A 25161-nucleotide genomic window follows, 5' to 3' on the forward strand; every position below is an offset into this window, starting at 1 on the left:
GCATAAGCTCGTCAGCTGCGAGCCGAGGGATCGGCTCCGAACCCATCAGTCAGAATGTAGGCGAGATGGATCCCAAACATCTGAAGTTATGGTAAGTACATAACTAAAAGTTTTTTTGCTTCACAAATCTCTCTCTCAAAGGTGCAGCAAGCTCAATGTGGTAATAATGGAGTAAGGGACAAAGCTCCCCACACTGTGTACAGTGGAATCTTTATCCCACTAAAAAGCATTGCCCTCACTTTATTTTTGTTCAATTTGTTTGCAACTGTGCAAAGTACATTTCTGTAAATAAACTTACCATAACAGTAGATGTTCGAATGAACACTGCTGCAGCAGCCCAAGCTATATAGGTTATATCCTGTATACCGTACAACAGCCGGCCAGCTTCCAAAGCTTCAGGCACCTTCCATTCTTCCAAATCTTCAGAAGTTATAGCTAGCGAGTGGGATAAAATGAAGATTAAATACAGGACAGAAATAGAAAGAAACATAGTTAAGCAGTAATGGGAATTATTTAGAGGGTCTGACAATGGGTATAGTATTGCAGAATAATGGGAACCTCACACAGCAATAACAAGCACAAATGCAGAGTGCTGAAGAGAAAATATGGGTATTTGGATAATATATGCATGAGTTTAGAAAGATTACTGTTACACAACTATTTACTTGCAATAACTCCATAGTACAAAATATTTTGGCACAATGACTTGGGGAAACAAAGTAGAAATGTCTGTTGCCAAACTTAGGGTGCCTTTAACAAGAAATTTAACCAGAGATCCTGCACAGGTTTTAGAGATTTTTTTGGAAATTTTATGAAAATTTGTATTAAGCACTAACATGTGGAAATCAAAAAACAGCACACACAGAAATATCTATGGAAGACTTAATTATGGCAAGTTTAGTTAGATGAGGCTCAACAACTAACAGTTAAAACAGGTGGGGATTAGATAAAAACAGTCATGTATAATTAATCAAGAAAGTCTCCAGGAACAAATAGTATTCCTGTGGAAGTTTGAAAGTTAGGAGGGGAAAAAAGGGATAAACTTTTGGAAGATTTTGTTTAACAGTATTTGAAAAGCAGGGTAAGTACCAACATTTTGGAAGAAAGCTGTGGTGGCTGTATTAATTAAGGACAACAAAAACCCATCAAGCCCAACTTCATACAGGCCCATTTCAATTTTAAAGTACGATTATAAACTGTTTATATCTCTCTTGCATAAAAGAATTGCAAAGGTGTTACCAAAACTGACAGATATGGATCAATGTGGTTTAGTGGAGAGGAAGTAAATACTTGACAACATTAACGGAACAATAGTTATCCAGAAGGAAGCAGAATTTAAGCAAACACTGCTGTTGTTTGCGAGTCTTGATACAGAGAAAGTATTTAACAGAGTAAGCTGGGATTTTAGGAGTAGGGAAATGGAAGCATTTGTATTCCCTGATACAATAATGTTAATTAGGGGGATACATGAAGGATCGGAGGTAAGAATTTACGTGTGTGGGTTCCCCTCTGATAAGCTCTGTATGAACAGTGGAACTAAGCAGGGGCATCCTCCTTCCTATTTGTTATTTGCTTTATATTTAGAACCATAAGCAAAGAAAATAAGGCATTCAGAAATGCAAAGTTATAACTGGTATGGTAATCAAGAAAAGTTGGCTTTATTTGCAGACATTATTTTGTACCTGACAAATCCAGAAAAAGGCATTTCAGTGTTGAGGAAAGTTGGAGGCAGTTTTAAGTCTTTTCAGGATATAAAATTAATGAAGATAAAACAAAGGCTATAGCTGTAAGTTACATACCCTCACACGAATTGGATCAGTAATACCCATATTTATGAGGATAGTATCAGATGAAATACTAAGTAGGGATTAAAAAGGCTTCTGTTATGGCAGCTAAGAATATGCTGGAAGAGATTAAAAAAAAAGTTATGTAGTTACCATAACTTGGCATCTGTGACACCCGGTGTCATTATTCATTACAGATGGGTCTAGGCTCCGACCTCAGATCCAACCTGTCAACTTCTCAGACAGATCCAGAGTTCAAGCTTCCCCCCTTCCCATAACCCCTTGCTACCTTCTAACCCTCAGATAGAGTTTGATAAATTAGCTGAAATGCAGAAACAAACATCTGCAATGGTAGACAAAAACTTCCCACCAGATGCAAGCCACTTCAGCCTCACCAGAGGCCCCCAGAAGGAAGGGGGAAGGAGGGTGGGAATGTGATGAATAATGACACTAGATAGCACAAATGCCAAGTTATGGTAAGTACATAACTATCCGATGCTATCTTTTTCATTATTCATCACAGATGAGTCAGAGTCCCCAGCTACTAGGAACCTGGGGTAGCCTCAAGGAAGGATATGCTAGAGCATGGAGGAACCATAAAAAGACCAGCTCATAGATACCAAGTCCAATTTGTAGTGCGCAATGAGTGTGTGGATTAGACCAAGCTGCAGCAGCACAAATCTCATCAATGGAAAATCTAGCCAAGGCGGCCAATGAGGTAGCAACAGACTTAGTGGAGTGGGCCTTAACTGGTCTGGACCATTCTAAACGCTGACTAGCACACATGAAGGAAATACAACTAGCAATCCACCTGGAGATAGTCACTTTGGAAATTTCCTGTCCCTTTCTGTTCTGGGAGACAGCCACAGAGAGTTGGTCCAACTTTCTAAACTTCAGTCCTTTTTAAATAAAAAAGCAATTGTCTGTGGACGTCTGAGAAATGCGAAATATATTCTCCTTTATTAGAATAAAAAGGAAAGAAGCCGGATAGCTGAATCGACTGAGATTTGCTTCAGATGTCACTTTGGGGAGAAAGGAAGGATTTGTTCCAAGAGACACCCTTGTTCTTGTGAAAGATCATGAATGGGGGCTTAATGCACAGAGCCTGTAGTTCGAGACCCTCTTAGCAGAAGTAATGGTTGCTAAAAAGGCTGTATTCCAGGACAGGAATTTAACATCACATGAATTAGTGGGTTCAAAAGGTTTTTGCATCAGAGACTGCAGCACCAAAGTCAAATCCCATGGTGGTGATGGAACTTTAATAGGAGGTCCAAGAAGAAAAACTCCTTTCAGAAAGGCTTTGCAAAATTTGGAAGAAAAGGTAGGCTCAACATTGACATGGGAATTGGAGATGGCAGCCAACTACGGCTTAATGGTAAAAAAATTGCCCCATCCCAAAAAAGGGAAGATAAGAAGAGCAAAATATCAGGGATAGGGGCTGAAAAGGGATCTCCATTGTCTGGCCCAAATGGAAAACCTTTTCCATTTACTGGAATACACCTTCTTTGTAGATGGCTTTTGAGAAGCAAAAATAATGCTCCTTACTGGGGAAGGAAGCCTGGACTGGGAAAGGATTACTGGAACTGAAGAAACTATGCGGTTAGACAAAGGGACAAGAGATTGGGAAGTGGAAGCCCCCAGGGATGGGAGAGGAGATCCGGAATGTGATCTAGTATCCAAGGTGAATACTTCAGATAAGACCATAGGAAGAACCATGCCTGAGGAGGCCAGAAAGGGGCACTGTGGATGAGAGAACCCTTCAGGCGATGAGCTTTCTGTAAGACTTTGGGTACAAGGGAAATAGGAGGGTAAGCATAGCAAAGACCCAGGTGTCAGTCATGAACAAGAGCATCCTTGGGTGACTCCCTCACTGGGGGAAGCAGGACAAATTAACTGCTGCATTTGTGGTTGCTTGGGGAAGCAAAAAGGTCACAGCATGGTTGACCCCAATGGTTGAAGACCTGCCTTGAACTGATGGATTCAAGGACCACTCGTGAGGACTCAAGATAGACCCGCTGAGTTTGTCGGACAGCAAGATGCAACTCCCGGGTATACGAGTTGCAAGATGAAAGCACCTGGAAGACATCTCCCACTCCCATACTCTCATGGCCTCTCTACACAGAGGATAAGAATGTGTTCCAATTTGCTTGTTGAGGTACCAGACTACAGCCATGTTGTCTGTCTGGATTGCAATGGCCCCCAGAGGGAGGCAGTCCTGAAAAGCTTGCAAAGTTAAAAGGACTGCTCTCATCTTCATGATGTTTATTTGCAATTTGGTCTCTATAGGTGACCACATGATGAATCATCCTTCCCTGGAAATGCCCACCGCACCCAAACAGGTAGGCGTCCGTGGTCACTGTGGCCTTAGGTGGGGGAAGACAAAAGGACCTGCCCAGAAAAAAGTCCTGAGAGTGAAGCCACCAAACAAGATGATTCCTGCATACCTGCATCAGTTTTATTGTCATGGACAAGAGCTGAGACAGAATGTACCACTGGACTGCCAGGATCCATTGCAGAACTCTCATATGATACCTGACGAGTGGCACCAACTGAATGGCAGCTGCCATAGAGCCTAGCGCACTGAGAATCAAATGAACAGGAGGACATGATAGATTCAACAGAAGAGAAACTTGATCTTGAATAAAATGGACCCTGCGAGCAGGCAGTGCTGCTGTCTATGATACCGTGTTCAGCAGGACTCCAATGAACTCCAGGTTTTGGCCTGAAATTGGATTTGACTTGGGCAGGTTCACTGCAATACCTAGATGCTGGAAAGGCCTGAGGACATTCCTGGTTGCCAGTGTTAGTAGATGCCTTGTGGGAGCCTTGAGAAGCCAATCGTCCAAGTATGGAAATACCTGGAAACCCTGCAGCCTGAGATGAACTGCCACCACTGCCATGCATTTGGTAAACACCCGGGGGGGCCCTGTGGTGATTCCAAAGAGCAGGGCTCTAAACTGATGATGACTGGCCCCTAGCCAAAAGTGTAAATGTCTCCTGGAGCTTCTGTCGATCTTTCTGCGACAGTATGCATCCTTGAAATCCACTGAGCACATCCAATCGTCCTTGCGCAAGAGAGGCAGAATGGACTGTACAGTGATAATCTGGAACTTGGACTTCTTGACAAAAAGGTTTAACTCGCTGAGGTCCAGAATCGGACGCAGATCCCCAGTCTTCTGGCACCAAAAAGAAGTGAGAGCAAGTTCCACACCCTCAATGTCCTGTCGGAACCTCTTGAATGGCTCTTTTTTGAAAGAGGTCTTGCACCTCAAGATAGGCCAACTCCCTTTGGCAGGCTGGTACATCTGGGAGAAATCTCCGATTGGAGGGGGCTGGGAGAAGGGAATTGCGTAACCCCTGGAAATTATTTTTAGTGTCCACTGATCAGAAGTAAGACTTGTCCAGGCTAGTGAGTGAAGGGAGAGATGACTCCCGACTGCCTCCAGGGCAGGACAGTCGGGCAGCATATCAGGAGGACTGGAAGGGCTTCTCCGAAGAGAGTTCTTGGGAGCCCTGATTTTGCGGACCCCCTCTGCCCTAGGGTGGTGTCTACGGTTAAATCCTCTTCCCCAGCCTGTGAAAGAGGATTCCAGGGAAGCATCCTGAAAGGAAAACTGAATCCTCCGAACCAAACCTTTTTACTTCCCATCTGGGTCTTGGAAAAGTACCTTTGGGGAGTAGAAAACTTGATCTGTACTGTGGAGAGAGTCTTGCCTTCCTGCTCACTGTGGGTTAGGGTCTCTAACAGATGGTCCAAACAAAGTGGAACCATCAAAAGGGGCATCAGTGAAGGACTCCTTAAAGGGTTCCGCAAACCCGCAAAGATGAAGCCAGGCATGCCACCTGGCAGCGATACCTGTGCCTGCCACTCGAGAGGTGTCCTCAACAGCACTGGAGATCAACCTCACCAAGGTATTCATTAAAGAACTGAGAGTTGACAGCCTCGAAGAGACTTGTTTGAAGCTGTCTGGAGGCAAATACTCAGAGGAAAGTGGTAGGCTCTGAAGCTGGGTAAAATGGGCCAAGTAATCGGTTGCTCTCAGGCCAACGGTAGCTTAGGCAAACATACCCTTTCAAAAATTGTCAATCACCCAGGACTCCCTGTTCTGTGTATGGACGGGGGAGCTCTGCTCAGCTAAGCTCCTTCTTGGTAGCAGCAGCCACGGAGATGGCATAGACAGGGAACCCTTTACTCCAAAAGGGCCCATCCTTAGGGGGACTGAGGAAGTTATCAGCTTTCTTAGACACAGGTTACACCATGTCCGGCTCCTTCCAGGCCCTGCTGGCAATGAGGTCCACAAGTTTGCCAGCAGGGGGGAACCCAGGTAGTAGATAGGCCCGTCCCAAATGCCTTCAGGAACATGGACTCCTCTGAAGATGGGATCTGGGAAGATCATCTGCCTCTCTGAGAGCTTCCACGATGTCCCTGAACGAAACCTCCTCAGGCAGAAGTCTGTGGGATCCATCTCCCTCCTCAAAATCCATGTCTTCAATGAGGCACTCTACGGAGGAGTCCAAGTGTCTCCTCTTACAAATTCTCTTCCGAGGGTGCTCCTCCACTGTAAGCTCAGGGGAGGACTCAGAAGTGTGGTTACCCCAAGTGGCGCAGTGCCCATCTGAAGGTGCTCATGAGAGGGTTGACCCTGGATGGATGATGAGTCCTCAGCACCCAATCTCGAGAAAGGCTGGGGTGGACCTTGAAAAGGAGAGGTAGCTACCAAACTGGAGAAGGACCTCTCTACTGCCTGGAAGGCCAGTGGACTGGCTGAAGCCCCCTTCCCCCACAGTCAGGGCCACCTGGAAAGGGAGAAGGGACCCCAATGCAATGTTGAGGTCCTCGGACGATATTGGCCCTGAGCTGTCCAGCACTGAAACCCACAAGGGAATTAAGTGGTCCAAAAAATCTGGATCCAAACCCACCTTAGGAAACCAGCACCGCCCCCTCAGAGACGACACCCACTCTGGTCTGAGGGCTGGGGAACAGAGCCGACCAGGTACCCTGAAGGTGTCGGGAAGGGGGCAGATACCAGACACTGTCAGCCTCTCACTACGAATCTCTGGGTCCTGACATTCCAAAACATGATGGACTGGAAGAGGAGAGTGGAAAATCACAGGCCTAAAGCAGATGCCCTATGCTGACCATCTAAAAAAAACTCCACCTATACTTTGTCGCATATCGTCTACTCAGTGGCGATCTCAGCTTAACATACAAGACCATGTCAAACCCAGAGCTGTTGGACATGCTACACTTAAAGAAATCCCAATCCCTCAGAGAGACACGCTCCAGGGATCTAAACCTTGTCAACACAATGAACAAAACATGCTGGAGAGAGAGGTTCCTGACCCAGAGACTCCCCAGACTCTGGAATAGACTGCCCATGCATGTCACGCACAGCTCCTCTTTGGCTCTCTTCAAAAGGAACCTTGATGATTGGATGGGAGATAGGAAATTCACCCCAGGGATCACGTCAGGCATCCTGCTAGACAGGGGTCCAGTGAAGTAAATACTGTGGGAAGAAATAGCCAGGGAATTGTTGTGGCTAGGCTTGTATAGGCCCCTAGGGCCGATACCCTAGTACCAACCTATGAACCTGTGGATGGGGAGGGTTCTCTAGCTGCATGGGCTGGAGACAGCAGTAGGGCCAACTCGTTTTGGGCTTTCAGGAAACTCCTCATCATCCTATCGATGTCTGTGGGAAGGAAACTTCTGGACAATCTGGATGAAGCTAGAAAAATGGCCTGGTCTTGCTGGGAATCCAATCTTGGATCCCAAATTTCTAAGGCTCTGAGAAGGAGATTGGCTCTGACATCTCAGATCTGACCTCCTGGAGGATCGTAACGAGAACCATCTATGGCAATAGGATCCAATGCAACTCTCGGATCAGAGAAATTTACAGGCTCTGAAGATTTAGGAGCCAAACCAGATGGATCTGACAAACTGGTCGGATCCAGGAATGACCTGCCCTTTACTCGGATCTGAAGGCCTCCGATCCAATGTGGCACTGGATCTGAGAGCCTGCTCCGAAGATCTGGGAACTGCAGATCTTGGATTGGACGCTTAACAGGGTGGACTCTGATCCGAAGATCTGTGATCTGAGAGCCTCAGATTTTTGGGGAGCAAAGAAGAGGACACTCTAGGGGTAGGAGGATGTCTCTTACTCGGTTCCTGAGAAGACATGGAAGGGGATCCCAGGATAGTGGGCCAGTCTGCGCCAAGCCTTTAAGGAATAACTTGTTGCAGTGCTCAACAAGGAATCTGGGGGTGAATTCGGCACAAATGTCGCATTCAACCTCCAGGTGAGCTGACCCTAAATAGTACAGATGCTTCCCGTGTGAGTCGGAGCACAGCATCTTCTGACCACACGAGGAGCATCTCTTATAACCTGAGGACTTTTCAGCCATACTATCCAACTGCAATACACACACACATGCAAGCACACGCACACACGCGCAGAACAGGAAGAAGAGGAGTTTTTTTTAGCACTAGAAGGGGGGAGGGGAGAGCCTACCTACACCAAAAACTAGGTTCTAACACGGAGGAGAGGAATTAAACTTAACTAATGGCAGTTAAAGACAGAAATGATATCCTAAAAAGGAAAAAGGAGAAGAAAAGAAGCCAAGAAAATAGCACTCATCTAAGAGTTCCTACTCGAGCCTGGACCATGCCTGCAACGATTCAGCGGCAAATGAGATCTGAGAGTTAGAAGATAGCAAGGGGTTATGGGAAGGGGAGGAGCTTGAGCTCTGGATCTGTCTGAGAAGTTGCCAGCTCGGATCTGAAGTCGGATCCTAGACCCTTCTGTGATGAATAATGACACGAATAGCATCAGATCAGATGATATAAAAATTGAGAAACTGAAAGCTCTTGTATATGGATAGCAAGATATGATCAGTGACAATACTTTTAGTCCCTTTAATTTTATATAAAGATCAAGCATAGTTTCATCAACGACAATAATTAATAGATAGTTGAAGAAATTTATCTGGGAGAAGAAGAGGGCAAGAGTTCAGTGGGATAAGTTGATCCTTCCAATAGGTCAAGATAGTTTACAATCATCTGATTTGAAGGGATATTTCATAACTACACAGTTAAGGCTCAAATACTTAACACAAGCAGACAATTCAAAATGGAAAGGGATGATGGAAGAAATAAAGAGTGTGATATTTCCGATGCAAATCCTTAAGGAGAATAACAATCATACACAGTATCTTGCCTATAACATAGTAGAACGTATTCTAAGATCTACTCCAACATGAGAATGGAGAAAAGAGATTTTGCCAATAGGGATGACTGCAAGTAGGGGTATAGAAAACAAGCAAGAGAGGGATGGAATTTACTGGAGAAATCTGGCAAAGAAACCAAGGTATTTGGAAAGATAAACTGAGTTGGGGGGAAAGATAATAGACTGGGATGAGGCCAAAACGACATGTGGACTACAGGCTAGAGACAGTCTTCCCTACGGATGATTGATATCAGAGTATAGGCAAACAGAAAGGGATATGGGAATCTTAACTCAAAGACCTGCTCTGGTGGGGTTTTAGTCAAATCTAGAACAGAAGCCACTGTTAAAAAAGGACAATTAACACACACAGAAAATATTGTGTGATAACTGTAAGAATCAATTAGAGGAGGTTAAAAGGGACTGAAAAGCAATTTACAAGAGAACAATGGAAGGACGCAATATACTGCTTCCGAGTAGGCAAGAAAGCCCAGAAGGTTTAGGATCTTTGCTTGGAAGTACTTGCATGGGTATTTTTATACCCCAAACAGACTTCAAATAATTTTTCCTCCGGTAGATAGCACATGTCAAAGGTATGATGGGGAAGAAATAGGTAACTGGGAACATGTTCAGTGAGTATAACGACATGGCAGATTTTAAAATTCCCTACAGCGTACTCTGTCAAATACCGGAAGAGCAAATGGCTGCAACTAAGGATATGATTTTTTTTTCTTGAGTTGGGACACAGTATCTAACTTGCCTACACATAGTAAGGCCTTATTAAGTTTAATTATGTTGGCTGGACAGAAAAGCAATTGCTAGAAAATGAAAACAAAGTCTAAAGAAACTGTGTTTGAAGTACTGAATATTATGAAATGGATAAATCAACTGGAAGATGGGTCTTTAGAAAAGGGAAGGAGCAAATCACTTAAAAATAAATATAAATTGTGGGACTAATACAGCAGAATTATCAGGGGAGGAGGAGTGCGGATTAAGGGAAGGCAGGAATCCAGCAATATATGTAATGTTGGGCCAGTGATAATTACAAAGAAAAGATGTGATGTATAATGTATGTAAATGTTAAAAAAAATGTTAATATGTTTTGTTTTCTTTTCTGTTAATGCATGTTTGCCTATGTCTAAGTGATAATTTAATAAAAGTACGAAAGAAAAGGCAAACATCAGGGGCCTCTGGTCATTGAATCCTGTTAGACAGACAGACAAACAGCTGTTGACAGAACTATGGATTAAAACTCAATGAGAAAAAATACACAACGGTACCATTTGGAAAGAGAGCCACCTCTTGAAATTACCACATTGATAATACACACTTAAAATCAGACTCGGCTGTCATCTGGGAAAATATGTTGACAGTAACTTGATCTTTGACCACCACGTCTACTGCATTGAGAAAATTATTTTACGTTGCACAACTTGTAAGTAAGGGCATGGCATCCAGGTTCAAGGAGGCCAGTATTTCATTGTACTTGGCTCTCATCAAATCAGTCATCGAATGAACCACACCCTTTAGCATGTATCTGATCAGGCACCTGAAATTGCTCACAAGACCACAGAGATTCCTCACAAAAAAAGGGAGTAAACAAGTCCTGTACAGACTGTCTCAAAGCCCTATACCTATAACTGGTCCCTTACAGACTGCTGTGTCTGGCAATCCATGCCTAACCTACAAGGCATCCTCTGAGCTCACATTAACAGATTTGTTGCACAACCACAAAACAAACAGCATCAGAAATGTACTTTCTAAGGACCTAAACCTCATCTGCAACATTAACGGGATATGTTGAGAGGACAGGTATGTGTCTCAATGACTAGCCTTTCTCTGGAACTCACTTTCCATTCATGTGATGCAAAGCTCATCTCTGATCAGATTGAAATGTAACCTGGACCAATGGATGAGAAATCATAAATGTACCTCTGTTTGGCACTTACACACACAATGGATTGGGCAGCCTCTGAACACCTGATGTGAACAAGCCTATACTGTAACCATAACATTCATTTGGGTATTGACAACCATACTTTTGCAAGTTTGAGTAAGCCTGGCTAGGCTTAAAAAAGGTTCTTGAACCGTTAGTCTAGCAGCTGCCTATGAACTTACTGCTCAAGTCTTTTCTTTTTATATAGGATTGCCAGCAGCCTAACCCCTCATCTCTTTTCCCCTGTCCTCCATACCTTACTCAGCTCTCTGTTCTGCTGCCCTCCCCTTCCACCTATCTTATCAGCCTAGTATGCCCTGGTGAGCCTTTGCATTGTGCATAGTCCACTCCAGGGCCCCCCCCTTTTCCTTGAATTGAGACTGAATTCTTCTTAAAGCTCTCCATTGATTCAGAAATTTAAAACTACATTTAAATCAAAGCTAACAAACTTATTTTAAAGACTGTCTCCTTCTGCTTCACAGCACACACATCTCTGTCCCTCTCTTTTCACCTAATACCTTAGGCCACTCTACCAACTTAGCTAGGCCACCTCCACCTACCCTTCTATTACTTACACTTCATACACACTGCTCTACTGATAGTTTCTCGTACCATTTCTGCTCTCTGGGCATACCCGCTCCGTTCGCCCTGCGGGCTCACTCCGCTCCCCTACCCTGCCCCCAATTCCCACCCGCCCCCACTACATCTACATTTATTCCTCCTAATACCACACCCACTCCCACACTACTCCAATCAGTATCCCTCTTCCAAAACACATCCCCTTTTTTTCCCGCCAAAACCTACTTACAGTCAACTCCCCATCATTATCCTACAAAACCAGTCCCATTATTTTCCCACACCCAAACCACACCCCCTCCAATCTAACACAACTCCCCATACCCTACTACCTAGATAACATCTAGTTCCTACATACATACTTTCTCCTATATACCTTACTTCTCTAGTTTAATACTACTACTCTATTAAACTCTTTCCCATCATGCTCTCTATACACTCCTTCCTCTTCCTTTCACTATTACTATTCCTTACCTTATCCTCTTCCTACCATCTTTCCCAACCCACAATTTCCATCCACTTCCAGCACTTTCATATAACCAATTCTCACAACTCACCTTTTTCACACTCATACCCTCTTATCTCCCCCCATTTATACCCCACAGATAACCTCCTTCTTTTCGACACAAACTTATCTACTACCACACTAACTCTATCACCATAACTACTAGCAAGACCCTCCAATTCACAAAAGAACCCAATTTCATCACCTTGCTAACTACTCACCTAAACTATTCCATACTACATCTGATTAGCACTCTCATATCTGGAGACATCCATCCTAATCCAGGCCCCACCACTACATCCACCATAAATAAATCTCTATTATTCACTTCCTTAAACTCCCAAAGTGTAGTAAACAAAGTCCCAAACCTTCATGCTTGGCTCGCACACAATAAACCTGACATCCTCACTATTTCTGAAACCTGGCTAAAACCATACATTAAAGATTCTGAAATAGTCCCTCCAAACTACTCCATAATAAGAAAAGACAGAGCACACAAAAAAGGTGGAGGAGTAGCCCTTCTATATTCTTCCTCCCTAGTAGTCTCTCCCTACAACAAACCTATCCCACACTTTAACAACGCCGAACTTCTCCTTACCCTACTACAAATCAATGATCACAAATACATATGCATAGCTTCCCTTTATATCCCCCCAGGAGATAATATCTCCACTCTCGAACTTATCCTCTCCTGGCTATCCAGTAACATTAATAATGAAACCATAATCCTAGGAGATGTAAACATTAACTGGGCCCATATCCAGTCTCCTTCAAACCCCATTAACATCAACCTCTACAATTTCTCACAACTCATCTCTTTGGTAACTCACCCAGCCAAAACCCCCTCCAATGGGAGTATATTGGACTGGATTCTAGTCTCCCATCCTCACTATTTCACCAACAGTGGCACTCTTCCCGACCCACTTGGTGACCACATACCCACCTTTACCCACCGGCTTCCCACTATCCTTCAACGAACCCATAACTATATTACTATCCGTGGCCAAAAAAACTTCAACTCAACAACCTTTTCTAACTCACTACAAGCAATTAACTGGAATTGTTTAAAAACACTACCTCTAGACAATGCAGTCTCATACTTCAATTCAACATTCTTGAAATTACTAGACTCCCAAGCTCCCTTACGGACAAAGAGAATAAAAACTAAATCAGCCCCATGGCTCTCCAAAACTACTCTCACTACCATGAGACAGAGAGACAAAGTCTGGGCACACTACCACAAACATAAGACAACTCCACTCCTTAACGAATATAAAATGCTCCGAAATAAGGTAAAAAAACTCATTACTTATGATCGTAAAAACTATTTCTCTACACTCCAAAACCATAACAAAAACAACCCTCAAAAATTCTGGAAAGGGGTCTCTACTCTCCTCCACCCCAGCAAACCAGATACTCCTACTCCAGACCCAAATTCTACAGAACTCGATTTAGCCTCCCAATTTAATTCTTTCTTTATTGACTCTATTTCCAAACTGACCTCCTCGTTCTCCAACTCCTCCCTATCATCCAATACCCCCTCACCCACCCCCACTGTCTCTACTTCTTCACCCTACTCCCCACCCACTAACTCCACTACCCCCTCTTCTACACATATTCTATCCTCATCACCACCATCCAATTCCCCCCCCCTGACTGCACTCACTTCTCTCTAAACCCCATACCTACATCTACTATTAGGAAACTCCTTCAGAGATTGAAACCATGTACCAATGCTCCTGACAATATCCCTTCCTACTTTCTCAGTATAGCTGCTGAAACACTTGCCTACCCCATTAGCATCTTAATTAACCGCTCCCTACAAGAATGCACAGTTCCCCAAATTTGGAAACAAGCCTTTATTATACCACTACACAAAGGTGGTAACAATAATAACATTACTAATTTCCGTCCCATAGCCATCCTATCCCCATTTCAAAAATCCTTGAAAATGTGTGCAACTTCAACTCCTACCCCATCTCATAGACAACAATCTTATAACTCCCACACAGCACGGTTTCAGACCCAATCATAGCACTATGACTGCCCTCCTCTCCTTCCTTGAAATTGTAAACAAAGCCCGTGACTCAGGACAAATTGTTTCCACTTTACTCCTTGACCTTTCCAAAGCCTTCGATACCATCTCACATAGCCTGCTCTTAACTAAACTCTCCCAACTCTACCTATCCTCCTCCTCTTTGAACTGGTTCTCTAGTTATCTATCTAACAGACATCAAGCTGTAAAATGGAAAAAAGCCACTTCCTCTTTCCTTAGTACCCCTACAGGAGTCCCTCAAGGCTCCATACTGGGTCCTATTCTCTTCAACATCTTTATTAACGACTTCCACAAGTCAATCCCTTTCTCTAGCATCATCCAATATGCAGATGATTCAACTATCATCTGCTCTGCCTCTTCCATCACTACACTACAAAAACTTACTCAAGATGCCTTCTCTTCCACAGAGCAATGGATGCTAAGCAATCATCTAGCTCTTAATGCTACCAAGACCAAACTATTGTTATTCACTCCTTCCAAAGTCACTCCTCCCGACATGAATACATTCTTAATTACTAGCCAAAACAACTCACCTCTCGAAATAGTGTCAGAGACCAAACTACTTGGGGTCCAAATCGACAACCAACTTAAATTTAACTCCCACCTGCAAACAAACATCAAAAAAACACATCAGAAACTTGGCATGCTTTATAGACAGAATGCCTACATCACATCCACCACCAAAATCACTCTCTCTACTTCCTTCCTTATCCCCTCCCTTCTCTATGGTGCCCCTCTACTAACTAATATTCAGTCTTTGTTAAAAAAACAGCTTACCTCCTGCTATAACAAAATTGCAAAATTTGCCACCAGCCATAGGTCTTCCGCTCATCACTGTCTCTCCCTCCATAAACTAAAATGGCTAGAACTTCCTAATCAACTATCTTACACTCAACTAACTCTAGCCCATAAGCTTATTCTAAACCCCTCCCTCTGTCCCTCCCTTTCCTCTGCTTTTAAAATGCACCTACCTAACAGAGTTCTAAGGTCCAATAATCAAAATCTGCTAGAAGTGCATAAACCTACTCATCCCCCAGGCAAAAACCTTCTTTCCTTCAGCCTCACTCGCCTTTGGAACTCCCTTCCACCAAACATCCGCACCACCTCTAACCACTCTACCTTCAAAAATTCTCTTTTCCTACACCTAGCATCACAGTGGGAATGCTCTTGCTCCCACCCCACATAACTAACTCTACTTAAACTCCTTCTATATCATATCCTACTTTATTTTGCTACTATGTTTGTTCTCTAATCTGTATTAATGTTTCATTCTTTTTCTATTATTACCATGTGTTCTCTCATTGTATTAACTGTTATATAGCTTTTCTATATCTGATTAGTTTTACTTTTATTCTGCCTACATTGTATTAATAACTCTCTGTACCTAGATTGTCACTGCCAAATGTTGAATGTATATTTTGTTTGTTTTTTGTTCTTTTTTGGAGCTTTTCTCCCCAGGACTCCATTGAAAATGGGTTATTTATTGGCCCAATGGACTATCCTGGTAAACCAACTGCAATAAATAAATAAATAAAATATAACTGCATACTTTGTTCTATGGAGCCCGGGCTATGGCTGAAAAATGTCAACGGACCAGTCCATTGACCTGATTAACAAATAATAAATAAATACTCAAAAGTATATTTTTTGGAATGCATTACCGGGCTATGAAAAACTGTTGCGTAGTGCGACAATAGGAATCTCGAACAATTTTATAATAAAAAGGAAAAATATAATTGTAAGACAAATTCTCCCTGAATTTAAGAAAATGTATATGTAATACATAAGTGGAAATAAAAGGTTTACACACCCCTGTTAAAATTCCAGGTTTTTGTGATATAAAAAAATGAGACCACAATAAATCATTTCAAAACTTTTCCCAGCTTAAATGTGACATATAACCTGTACAATTCAATTGAAAAACAAAAATCTGTTAGGGGAAAAATATAAAAAAATAAAAAAACGTACAATACACTGGTTGCATAAGTGTGCACACCCTTAAACTAATACTTTGTTGTGTGTGCACACCCTTAAACTAATACTTTGTTGAAGCACCTTTTGATTTATTTACAGCATTCAGGCTTCTTGGGTAGGAGTCTATCAGCATGGCACATCTTGACTTGGCAATATTTGCCCACTCGTCCTTGCAAAAGCACTCCAAATCTGTCAGATTGCGAGGGCATCTGTTGTGCACAGCCCTCTTCAGGTCACCCCACAGATTTTGTATTGGATTTAGATCTGGGCTCCGGCTGGGCAATTCCAAAACTTTAATTTTCTTCTGGTGAAGCCATTCTTTTGTTGATTTGGATGTGGGGTCACTGTCGTGTTGAAAGGTGAAATTTCTATTCATAGTCAGCTTTCTAGCAGACGCCTGAAGGTTTTGAGACAGAAGTGACTGGTATTTGGAACTGTTCGTAATTCCCTCCACCTTGACTAAAGCCCCAGTCCCAGATGAAGAAAAGCAACCCCAAAGCATGATACTGACAGCATCATGCTTCACCATGGGGATGGTGTTCTTCTGGTGATGCGAAGTATTCTTTTTGTGCCAAACATATCTTTTGGAATTGTGGCCAAAAAGTTCAGCCTTGGTCTCATTAGACCATAACACATTTTCCCACATGTTTTTGGGAGACATGATGCATTATTTAGCAAATTTTAGCTGGAGCTGGATGTTTTTCTGTGTAAGAAAAGGCTTCTGTCTTGCAACCCTACCCCATAGTTCAGACGTATGGAGAATACAGGAGATTGTTGTCACATGTAGTACACAACCAGTACTTACAAGAAATTCCTGCAGCTCCTTCAGTGTTGCTGTAGGTCTCTTGGCTGCCTCCCTGACCAGTTTTCTTCTTGTCTTTTCATCAATTTCGGAGGAACATCCAGTTCTTTGCAATGTCACTGTTGTCCCATACTTTCTCCACTTTTTGATGACTGTCTTTACTGTGTTCCATGTATATCCAATGCTGTGGAAATTTTTTGTACCTTTCTCCTGACTGATACCTTTCAACAATGAGATCCATTTGATGCTTTGTAAGCTGTAGCAGGCAAGTGAGTAAATATCAGGAAAATCTTACTAGGACAGCTAAACTTTATTTGGGTTTAATCAGAGTCTCCTTAATTGATGACAGGTGTGTACCTAAGAAGACTGAATGCTGTAATTAAATCAAAAAGCGCTTCAACCAAGTTTTAGCTTAAGGGTGTGATCACAATACAAAGTATTAGTTTAAGGGTGTGCACACTTATGCAACCAGCATATTGTATGTTTTTTATATTTTTCCCCTAACAGATTTGTTTTTCAATTGAACTGTACAGATTATAGGTCACATTAAAGGTGGAAAAAGTTTATTTATTGTAGTCTCATTTTTTTAGATCACAAAAACCTGGCATTTTAACAGGGGTGTGTACACTTTTTATATCCACTGTATATTACAGAATAGTGTTATTAATTACCAAATCATTATTCGTTATCCAACAAGCAGCTTTGAAGTTATAAAGAACTAAGAGTTGCCTACAGGTAAAAACACTCAGGTGGTAATGCAAGAAAGGGGTGCCTTAGAAGATTAGGAACTCCTACTTTTGCTTTCCTTCTCCTTTTCTATGCATCCCCCCAGTCAATTAACACAGTGATTACATGACAAAGGGACAAGAAAAGGAGAGGCAGCATTACCCTTTGTGCTGCACTACTGCAGAAAGGATCATGGATGATAATCATGAAAAAACATTGCTGAACGTTGTATCTACATTGTTTAGACTTTCACATAACACGGCTTGGACAGATGATCAAATAAAAAGTAGTTGCTTGCCACAACACAGACATTATGATGTTGAAAAAAAAATAAGGCTCTCATCAGAATCATTCATTCTCTTATCCACAGAGTAACCAAACAGTACATAAAGCAAGGTATGTATACAGCTCACAAGCTTGCTGCTGGGACATGCACAGATAACTGTTCTGCAAAAAGGCACAGCTCAGGTGTGAAAGTAATGAAGCACTGTCAACAGAAAATGGGTCCACATCAGCTATCAGCACACAGTGGGCAAGTGAATACCAGTGTAACCTCTTGCCACCCTAACTCATATGTCCTGCACACCCTTTTACAAATCTGAGGTGCCCTGATCCTTAAAGGCTGACTGCAATTGATGCACTGCAAAACAACGGAAGACACAGCAGGCTCCTGTTCTACACATTTGGACTTATTTCTACAACTGCTTCAGAGCAGCTTGCACTGTACAGGGATATCTGTATTTCCCTACACTGTACAGTTCCCTCATAATGTCAGTGCTTTCCTAGATCAATTTCTACACTGTCACATCACTTTTTATTTGCCTTCTGTGCAATAGATGCAAGTCAAGGATTCAAGTGCAAAATCACTGAAAGATAGGGAATGGCAAACACTACAGTGAAAGCCCTGATAAATTAATTTCTAGTGCTTCAACCAAGACAGAAAGAAAAAAAAAATAAAGTGCTGGAACGAAGAACCAGACTAATGAATACCACAAAAAACATGTTTTTTGCAAGGCAGGACTACTACCCTCTGTATTGTAGTGAAGGAGCAGTTTACACACATATACCAAATCCATGGTTGCACAACTGCATGTAAGTTGACAATTCCATGAACTGTGCTATTTGCAAATAGCACAGTTTTGTCTGATCCCAAGCCTGTTCCACACTCCAATACAGAACAGCTTTTTGACACTGGAATGTCACTTGCTCTGCTGTCAATCCCACATATTTCATGATGTGACAGTCAAAATCATTCCTCACCCTCTGTGCCTCATACCTAAAGCTGAGCACCTGGCCCTACTGGTGTGTTCCAAGTCTGACAGAATCTGCAATTGTGAAAGCTAGATTACTTGTTAGTAGAAGCAATTTTCTTCCAGTTTTCAGAATCTTATATATTTCAATACAACAATTAAACATTCACATTCCTACTTTATTTATTAATTCCCCTAATTGTGCAACACACAAATCCATTTTCTATTACAACCTTTAACAATTTCATACACTTCCATTAATAATTCTTTATTACAGCCATTAACAAAGCCTTCACTTTCAGTCTCACATCATTACCTACACCCTAAGTAACTACTATGACAGCGTTTGATTTCTTTTCTCATCTCCCAAGCAAATATATTCAAGAAAAGCGATGTACATTTTTTTTAGTAAACTGTTTTTAATTTTTTTTCACATTTACCCTTTTATGTGATTCTTTCTAGCACTTTGTGTGTGGTCCATATATGTCTTCTGATAGTGTTCCATTCAGAACCAACATATGACCACTGTCCCATTTCTTACTTTTCTATCATTGTGTGTGTCTTTTGGCTTTTCCCGCTTATGGTTTGCCACAGCGGAGCTCCGGTCTGCTAATGATTGGTAGTTGATTTTCACATGCCGAGTTACCAGCCCTGACGCACAACCTTCAACGAAGGTACGCCCATTCACGCATGTCTCCACGCAGAAGACGCTCTAGCTGAGAATCGAACCGGACAGCGTCTTACTGTTAGGCGACAACGCTACCGCAGCACCACCATCATATAGTTCAAAAATCACTTACAGCTACTAATTTCTATTCCTTTATGGCTACGTGTTTGATAGATTTAGACTACACACATACACACACAAACCTTAAATTAACAAGCTGCCAGCACTTTTGACAATGGCAAGGATTGACAACACTTACTTTCACAAACGATCTCAAGCTAAAACACTTACCTTCTTTAGGCAGTATCCAGCATGGAAAATAATAGGCGGTAACAAAATATTGAAGAAAACATCTGCATCAAAAGTTACCTGAAAGAAAAATAAAAGATTTGTTTACTCAACTATCCTTTAAAAGGAAGACATGGTGTGGCTAACCATGTCTACCGGTTATATTTTCAGACCTTATAAAACATTTGGATGCAAATTTTCAAATGCTGTTGTCAGAGGTACATTTATACTACATTACATTTGTTTGATGGCCTAAGGAGATGACAATCTTATCAAGTCTGCCCTTTAAGTACATTTACTCTTATACCTTCCTTCCATCCCTATTCTTCCACTCCACCCATCTCATGCCCTCATGAATACCTCTGTGGATCTGCGGACTTCATTTCAGCCACCTAATCTTATTTTCCTTTGTGATTCTACAGCCTCTTTGTGAAGTACTGTCACAGATCCAGACAGTACTTATCTTTGCGCCTGCTAATGGTGACTCCTAAACCTATTGCTTAAGGACCCCCCCCCCCATCTCCTTACCATCATCATGTGTACATCTCACCCCTTTGTCTCTTCTAGTCTCTAATAAAGCAAATCAGCTGTAGCTCCACTAGTCAACAGTCATATCCTTTCTGCACCATCCCACATTTCCTTTTGCTGTTTTTCCTACGGATTCTTTCAAGTCACCTGATGTCCCTTTCCTTGTATGGTCTCCAGAACTGCACAAAATATACAAAGTATCACCTGGAGAGGCCACAATTGAGAGGAGCATTAATGTTTTTATTCTGCAGTCTATGCCTGATGATACTATTTAGCTTTCTTCTCTCTGTCTGCTTCTGGATGTCCAGTTCAGGTGAGCAACACCTCAAAACCTTTTTGTTGCTCTTGCCATTTGCCTCCAATTATCCTCAGCTGCAACATTTCTGCTCACTTGATCAGCCTTTCCAAATTCTTTCAGCCTCTTCCCTCCATCATGCACCTAATTTTGTCTTACCAGTGAAGAGGCTCTATTCCTTCCAATAAGTCAGAACTAAATACTGTGAGGGGTACCGCACCAAAGAGTGACCCTTACAGTAGTCCAATAATCTCTTTCCTGTGACACTGTCCCTCTCAGCACAATGCTCTCCAGTTCTTTAATCTCAATCCTTCTTCCAACACCTCCAGATTTAGTAGCTGTCTGGTGGGAACATAGTCAAAGGTATTGCTGAAGTCTAGGAAAACCATTCCTTCCAGTATTTCAAAACCAAGTTCCACTGTAACCCAGACAAATGCCTAGCGTACACAAATTGTTAGGCAGATGTAGTAAATGAGTGATTGTTTATGTTGGGAGGGGTGCAAAATGAAGAATGACGGTATGAAGCAGTGCTTGCTATTTGGTCTTGGGAGAATACTTGGGCTTTTATATGATGTAAGATTTAGAGGCTCTCTCACAGATTAGGAAGAGTAATAGAATGATAATGTGAACGTTGTTGTCCTAAAGATGGCTGCCCTCATGTAAAGTATGTTAGTCTCTCCCTCAGAATTCACTCCTTGGATTTCCCTGCCACTGTTGTTAAGACCAACAGGCTGCAGACATGCAATTCCCTACATTTTCCTGTCCCTACCCTTATAAAGAACACCATGCTTGCTTTGTTCCAGTCTTCAGGTTTTCAGAAAGGGCTAATGATCTGTTTAAGAGCCAGGTTCCTAAAGGCCCATGGAGGCACTCCATCCAGTCCCTGCGCTCTATCCTCCATTTAGATAGCAAGTTCCCTTTCATCTTCTCCACACTGTTTTATCTCCACTGTGCATTCCATGCTGCCATACCTACCAGAATGACAACTCCCTTCCCTTCTGGACACTGAAGTACCTATTCAACAACTTTGTTTCTTCCTAGTCTTCTGTAAACTCCCTCCAACCTTTGTTCAGTCTAGCAACTGCACTCCTCTTTACGTTATTTTTGCTGCCTTTCATCTCCCTACCTTTTCCCACAGTCATGTCTATAGGCCTGCTGTTGCCTTCCCTTCCTCTCCAAAACCACTCTGGCTGGTCAGGTGAGGAAGAACAATCTACCACCATCTTTAGCTTTAATAATGTCTCCTGAAGCTCCTTCATGCTCCAAAAAATCCAATATCCTCTTTGAATCCAAAGCTCCTCAAGACAAATGGCTGCCCCACATGCTCAGCTCATCACCCATCTCTCTCACTCTTCTTGACAGGCCTGTACTTCTCTTTTCATGATGTACCATTCATGGATCCCTCATTCCCCAATTTGTATTATTTTTGTTTTCATACATACATTTTTAATCACTTAGTCAGGCTTTACTTCTACTGGGGACTCTAGCAAACCTACGTTTTTTTTTTTTTTTATTTTAAGATCTCATTACTAGAATTAAGAAGTTATGTACTTACCATAACGTTCCATGTTTGTTGTCCATCTTGCTTGCATTCTTGCTGGTTGAGTTTGGATCTGTTCACAGCTCCAACTTGGCCGAATACTAAGGTCCGAGAGCTTCCACTGGCTCGAGGCTAATAACTACCCCATGATGCTCTCTGGGCCACATTCCCAGATCTTGTTTGCAAGCAAAAGACTTAGACTAACCAAATGAATACACCAGAAATATATACACACTTACACATATGTTTAGCATGAGACAAAAAACAGAGACTCCAAATCATCATAACTATGTACATAAGTATAGAATTGTCCACCAGTTCCTCAATTAACACAGGATGTGGGTAGGAGGGCGGGATGCAAGAATGAAGGCAAGATGGACAACAAACATGGAACATTATAAGTACATAAGTTCTTAATGTTACGCTGCTCTATCTCTCCGTAATTCTTGCTGGTTGGGACACCGTCCCTAGCACCTTTATCCCAGGGTGGCTCAGGAAAAAAAGACTCTTCAATACAGTGGATCCAAAGGAAGACCTGTTCTGGGAGGCCACATCTACTTTGTAATGAGTGATAAAGGTATGAGGTCTCACACCCATGTGGCAGCTGCACAAATAGAATCAATAGGAGGTCTGGCCTGAATGGCAGAAGATGTTGAGACTGCTCGTGTGGAATGTCCTCTTATCTTCCACGGTAGTTGTTTGCATTTCCTTGTCTTACAGCAAGAATAATAATAATCAGTAAGCCATTTTGACAAAGTTACTTTGGAAACTGGCAATCCTTTCTTTTTGTCAGAAAAGGACACAAAGCTGGTCGGATTTCCTGAGGTCATTTGTCCTATGCAGGTAAAAATGTAACTGCCTATGTACATGCAACTGATGCAATCTGTACTCTGCCTTGTAGCTGTAGTTTGGAAAAAACACCAGCAATTCAATGGATTGGTTTATATTATTCTCTGAACAGACTTTTGGAATGAACGAGGGATTAGTTCTCAAGGATACCCTATCCTTGTGAAAAATGATATAAGGGGAACGAATAGAAAGAGCTTGTAATTCCGATACCCTTCTGGCAGAGGTTATGGCTACTAAAAAGAGAGTCTTCCACGACAAATACTTCAAATCACAAGATGACGCAGGCTCAAAGGGTGGCAAAATCAGCAATGTTAGAACAAGACTTGGGTCCCAAGGGACTGGGGGTTCTCTGATCGGGGGTCTGAGTAGGAAAGTACATTTGAGGAAAGCTTTACATAACCTATGAGACATAATAGAAACTCTAATTTCTCCAGTATGGAAATTAGAAATGGCTGCCAACTAAACCTCTAATGGTAGCTGCTGCAGCTTCTTTGTCAAAACGTTTGGAAAGAAATTCTAGGATTGCAGTAATAGGAGCTGTAAAAGGTTCTATGTTCTGTCCTGCAGCCCATCATGAAAATCTTTTTCCACTTACTGGAATACAATCTCCTCGTGGACGGTTTATGGGAAGAGGCGAGAATATGACTCACTGCAGGAGAAAAGGAGTAACACCTGGCTAAACTTGAGGGTTTGGAAAGATGGATGGAACTCCCCCAAAGAGTGGGTCAAGAGGTCTGGAATTGGATCCAGAATCCAAGGTTCCTCCAGCAGATGGGTCCAAAGAAAGGGGAACCAAATGTGTCGAGGCCAGTAAGGAGCAATGAGGATCATAGTGCTTTTCAACAAGCTGACTTTCTGAAGTACTTTGGGAATTAGAGGAAAAGGGGAAAGGCACAGAGTAGTTCCAGGGGCCAATTGTGAACCAGTGCATCCCTTGGTGACTTCCCCGGAGGAGGAATATGGGCAAAGTAGCTGCTGCATTTGGAATTCATGGAAGTGATGAAAAAGTCGCAGCAAGAATGGCCCCATTTTTGGAAGATCTTTTCCACAATCTCTGTCTTCAGGGACCACTCGTGAGGCAACAGACTAGCTCTGCTAAGTTTGTCCGCTATCACGTTGGAGTTCCCCGGGATGTGCGCTGCTATCAGAAAGCGTTGAGAAGTGATCGCCCATTGCCAAACTCATTGTACCTCCCGACATAGTGGGTAGGATTTGGTTCCTCCCTGCTTATGTACCATACTACTGACATGTTGTCTGTCCGAATTGCAACCATCCCTATCGGTAGAGAGCCCTGAAATGCCTGCAACGCATACAGCACCACTTTCATCTCCAGAATGTTGACATGCAAGTGTCTTTCTTGTTCTTGCCATAGGCCTTGGACTGTCATCCCCAGATAATGCCCCCCCACCCGATCTGGGAAGTGTCCGTGGTCAGTACTGCATTCGGCTGAGGAAGGACAAAGGGGCAGCCCTGATACAACTGGTCTGTCTGCAGCCACCAAATGAGTTTTTTTCAAGATTCCATGATGATAATCAGATGCGATAGTGGAAGATCTTGCACTGACCACTGAGTAAATAGCAACCACTGCAGAACCCTCATGTGTAGTCGTGCTAGGAGAACTAGAAGAATAGCTGTTGCCATGGTACCCAGAACTTGTAGCACATATCTGGCCTGAACCACCTTCTTTGACATCAAAATCCTGATTTGCTGATGAGGGGACTGTATTCTGTCAGGGGTAAGTTTTGCAGTCATATTTCTTGAATCCAATTCTGTGCCTAAGAAGGTAATTTGCTGAGATGGTGACAATGCAGATTTTTTTTTAAGTTTACTGTGATGCCTAGTCTGGTACAAAGTGATACTGTTTCATCTCGCTTGTGGTAGTAGATGCTTGGTGGTGGCTATGAGGAGCCAGTCATCTAGGTATGGAAACACATGGAATTCCTGACGTCTCAAGTGAGCAGTGACCACTGCCACACATTTGGTGAACACTCTTGAGGCTGTAGTGAGACCAAAGGGCAGGATTCGAAATTGGTAATGACTGGCTCCCAGCTGAAAGTGGAAGTGTCTCCTGGATCTCCTGTCCATCTTTATATGGTAGTATGCATCCTGGAGATCTATTGAGCACATCCAATTGTCTTTCCTGATAAACAGGAATATTGACCGCA

General features: G+C 42.5%; 1 protein-coding gene across 3 annotated transcripts in view; it reads right to left on the minus strand.

The window, feature by feature from the left end:
* The window catches only part of SLC9A7 (solute carrier family 9 member A7), a 3436621-nt gene that overhangs the window by 3110814 nt on the left and 300646 nt on the right, over positions 1 to 25161 (minus strand). For all 3 annotated transcript variants that reach the window (XM_044072073.1, XM_044072072.1, XM_044072071.1), the window contains exon 3: positions 19788 to 19865. In XM_044072073.1, the coding sequence (XP_043928008.1) occupies positions 19788 to 19865 (78 nt within the window). The remainder of the gene's footprint in view (positions 1 to 19787; positions 19866 to 25161) is intronic.

This window comes from Protopterus annectens, chromosome 5.part0 (assembly GCF_019279795.1).
Source record: "Protopterus annectens isolate FY-2018-M chromosome 5.part0, PAN1.0, whole genome shotgun sequence".
NCBI lineage: Eukaryota > Metazoa > Chordata > Ceratodontiformes > Protopteridae > Protopterus > Protopterus annectens.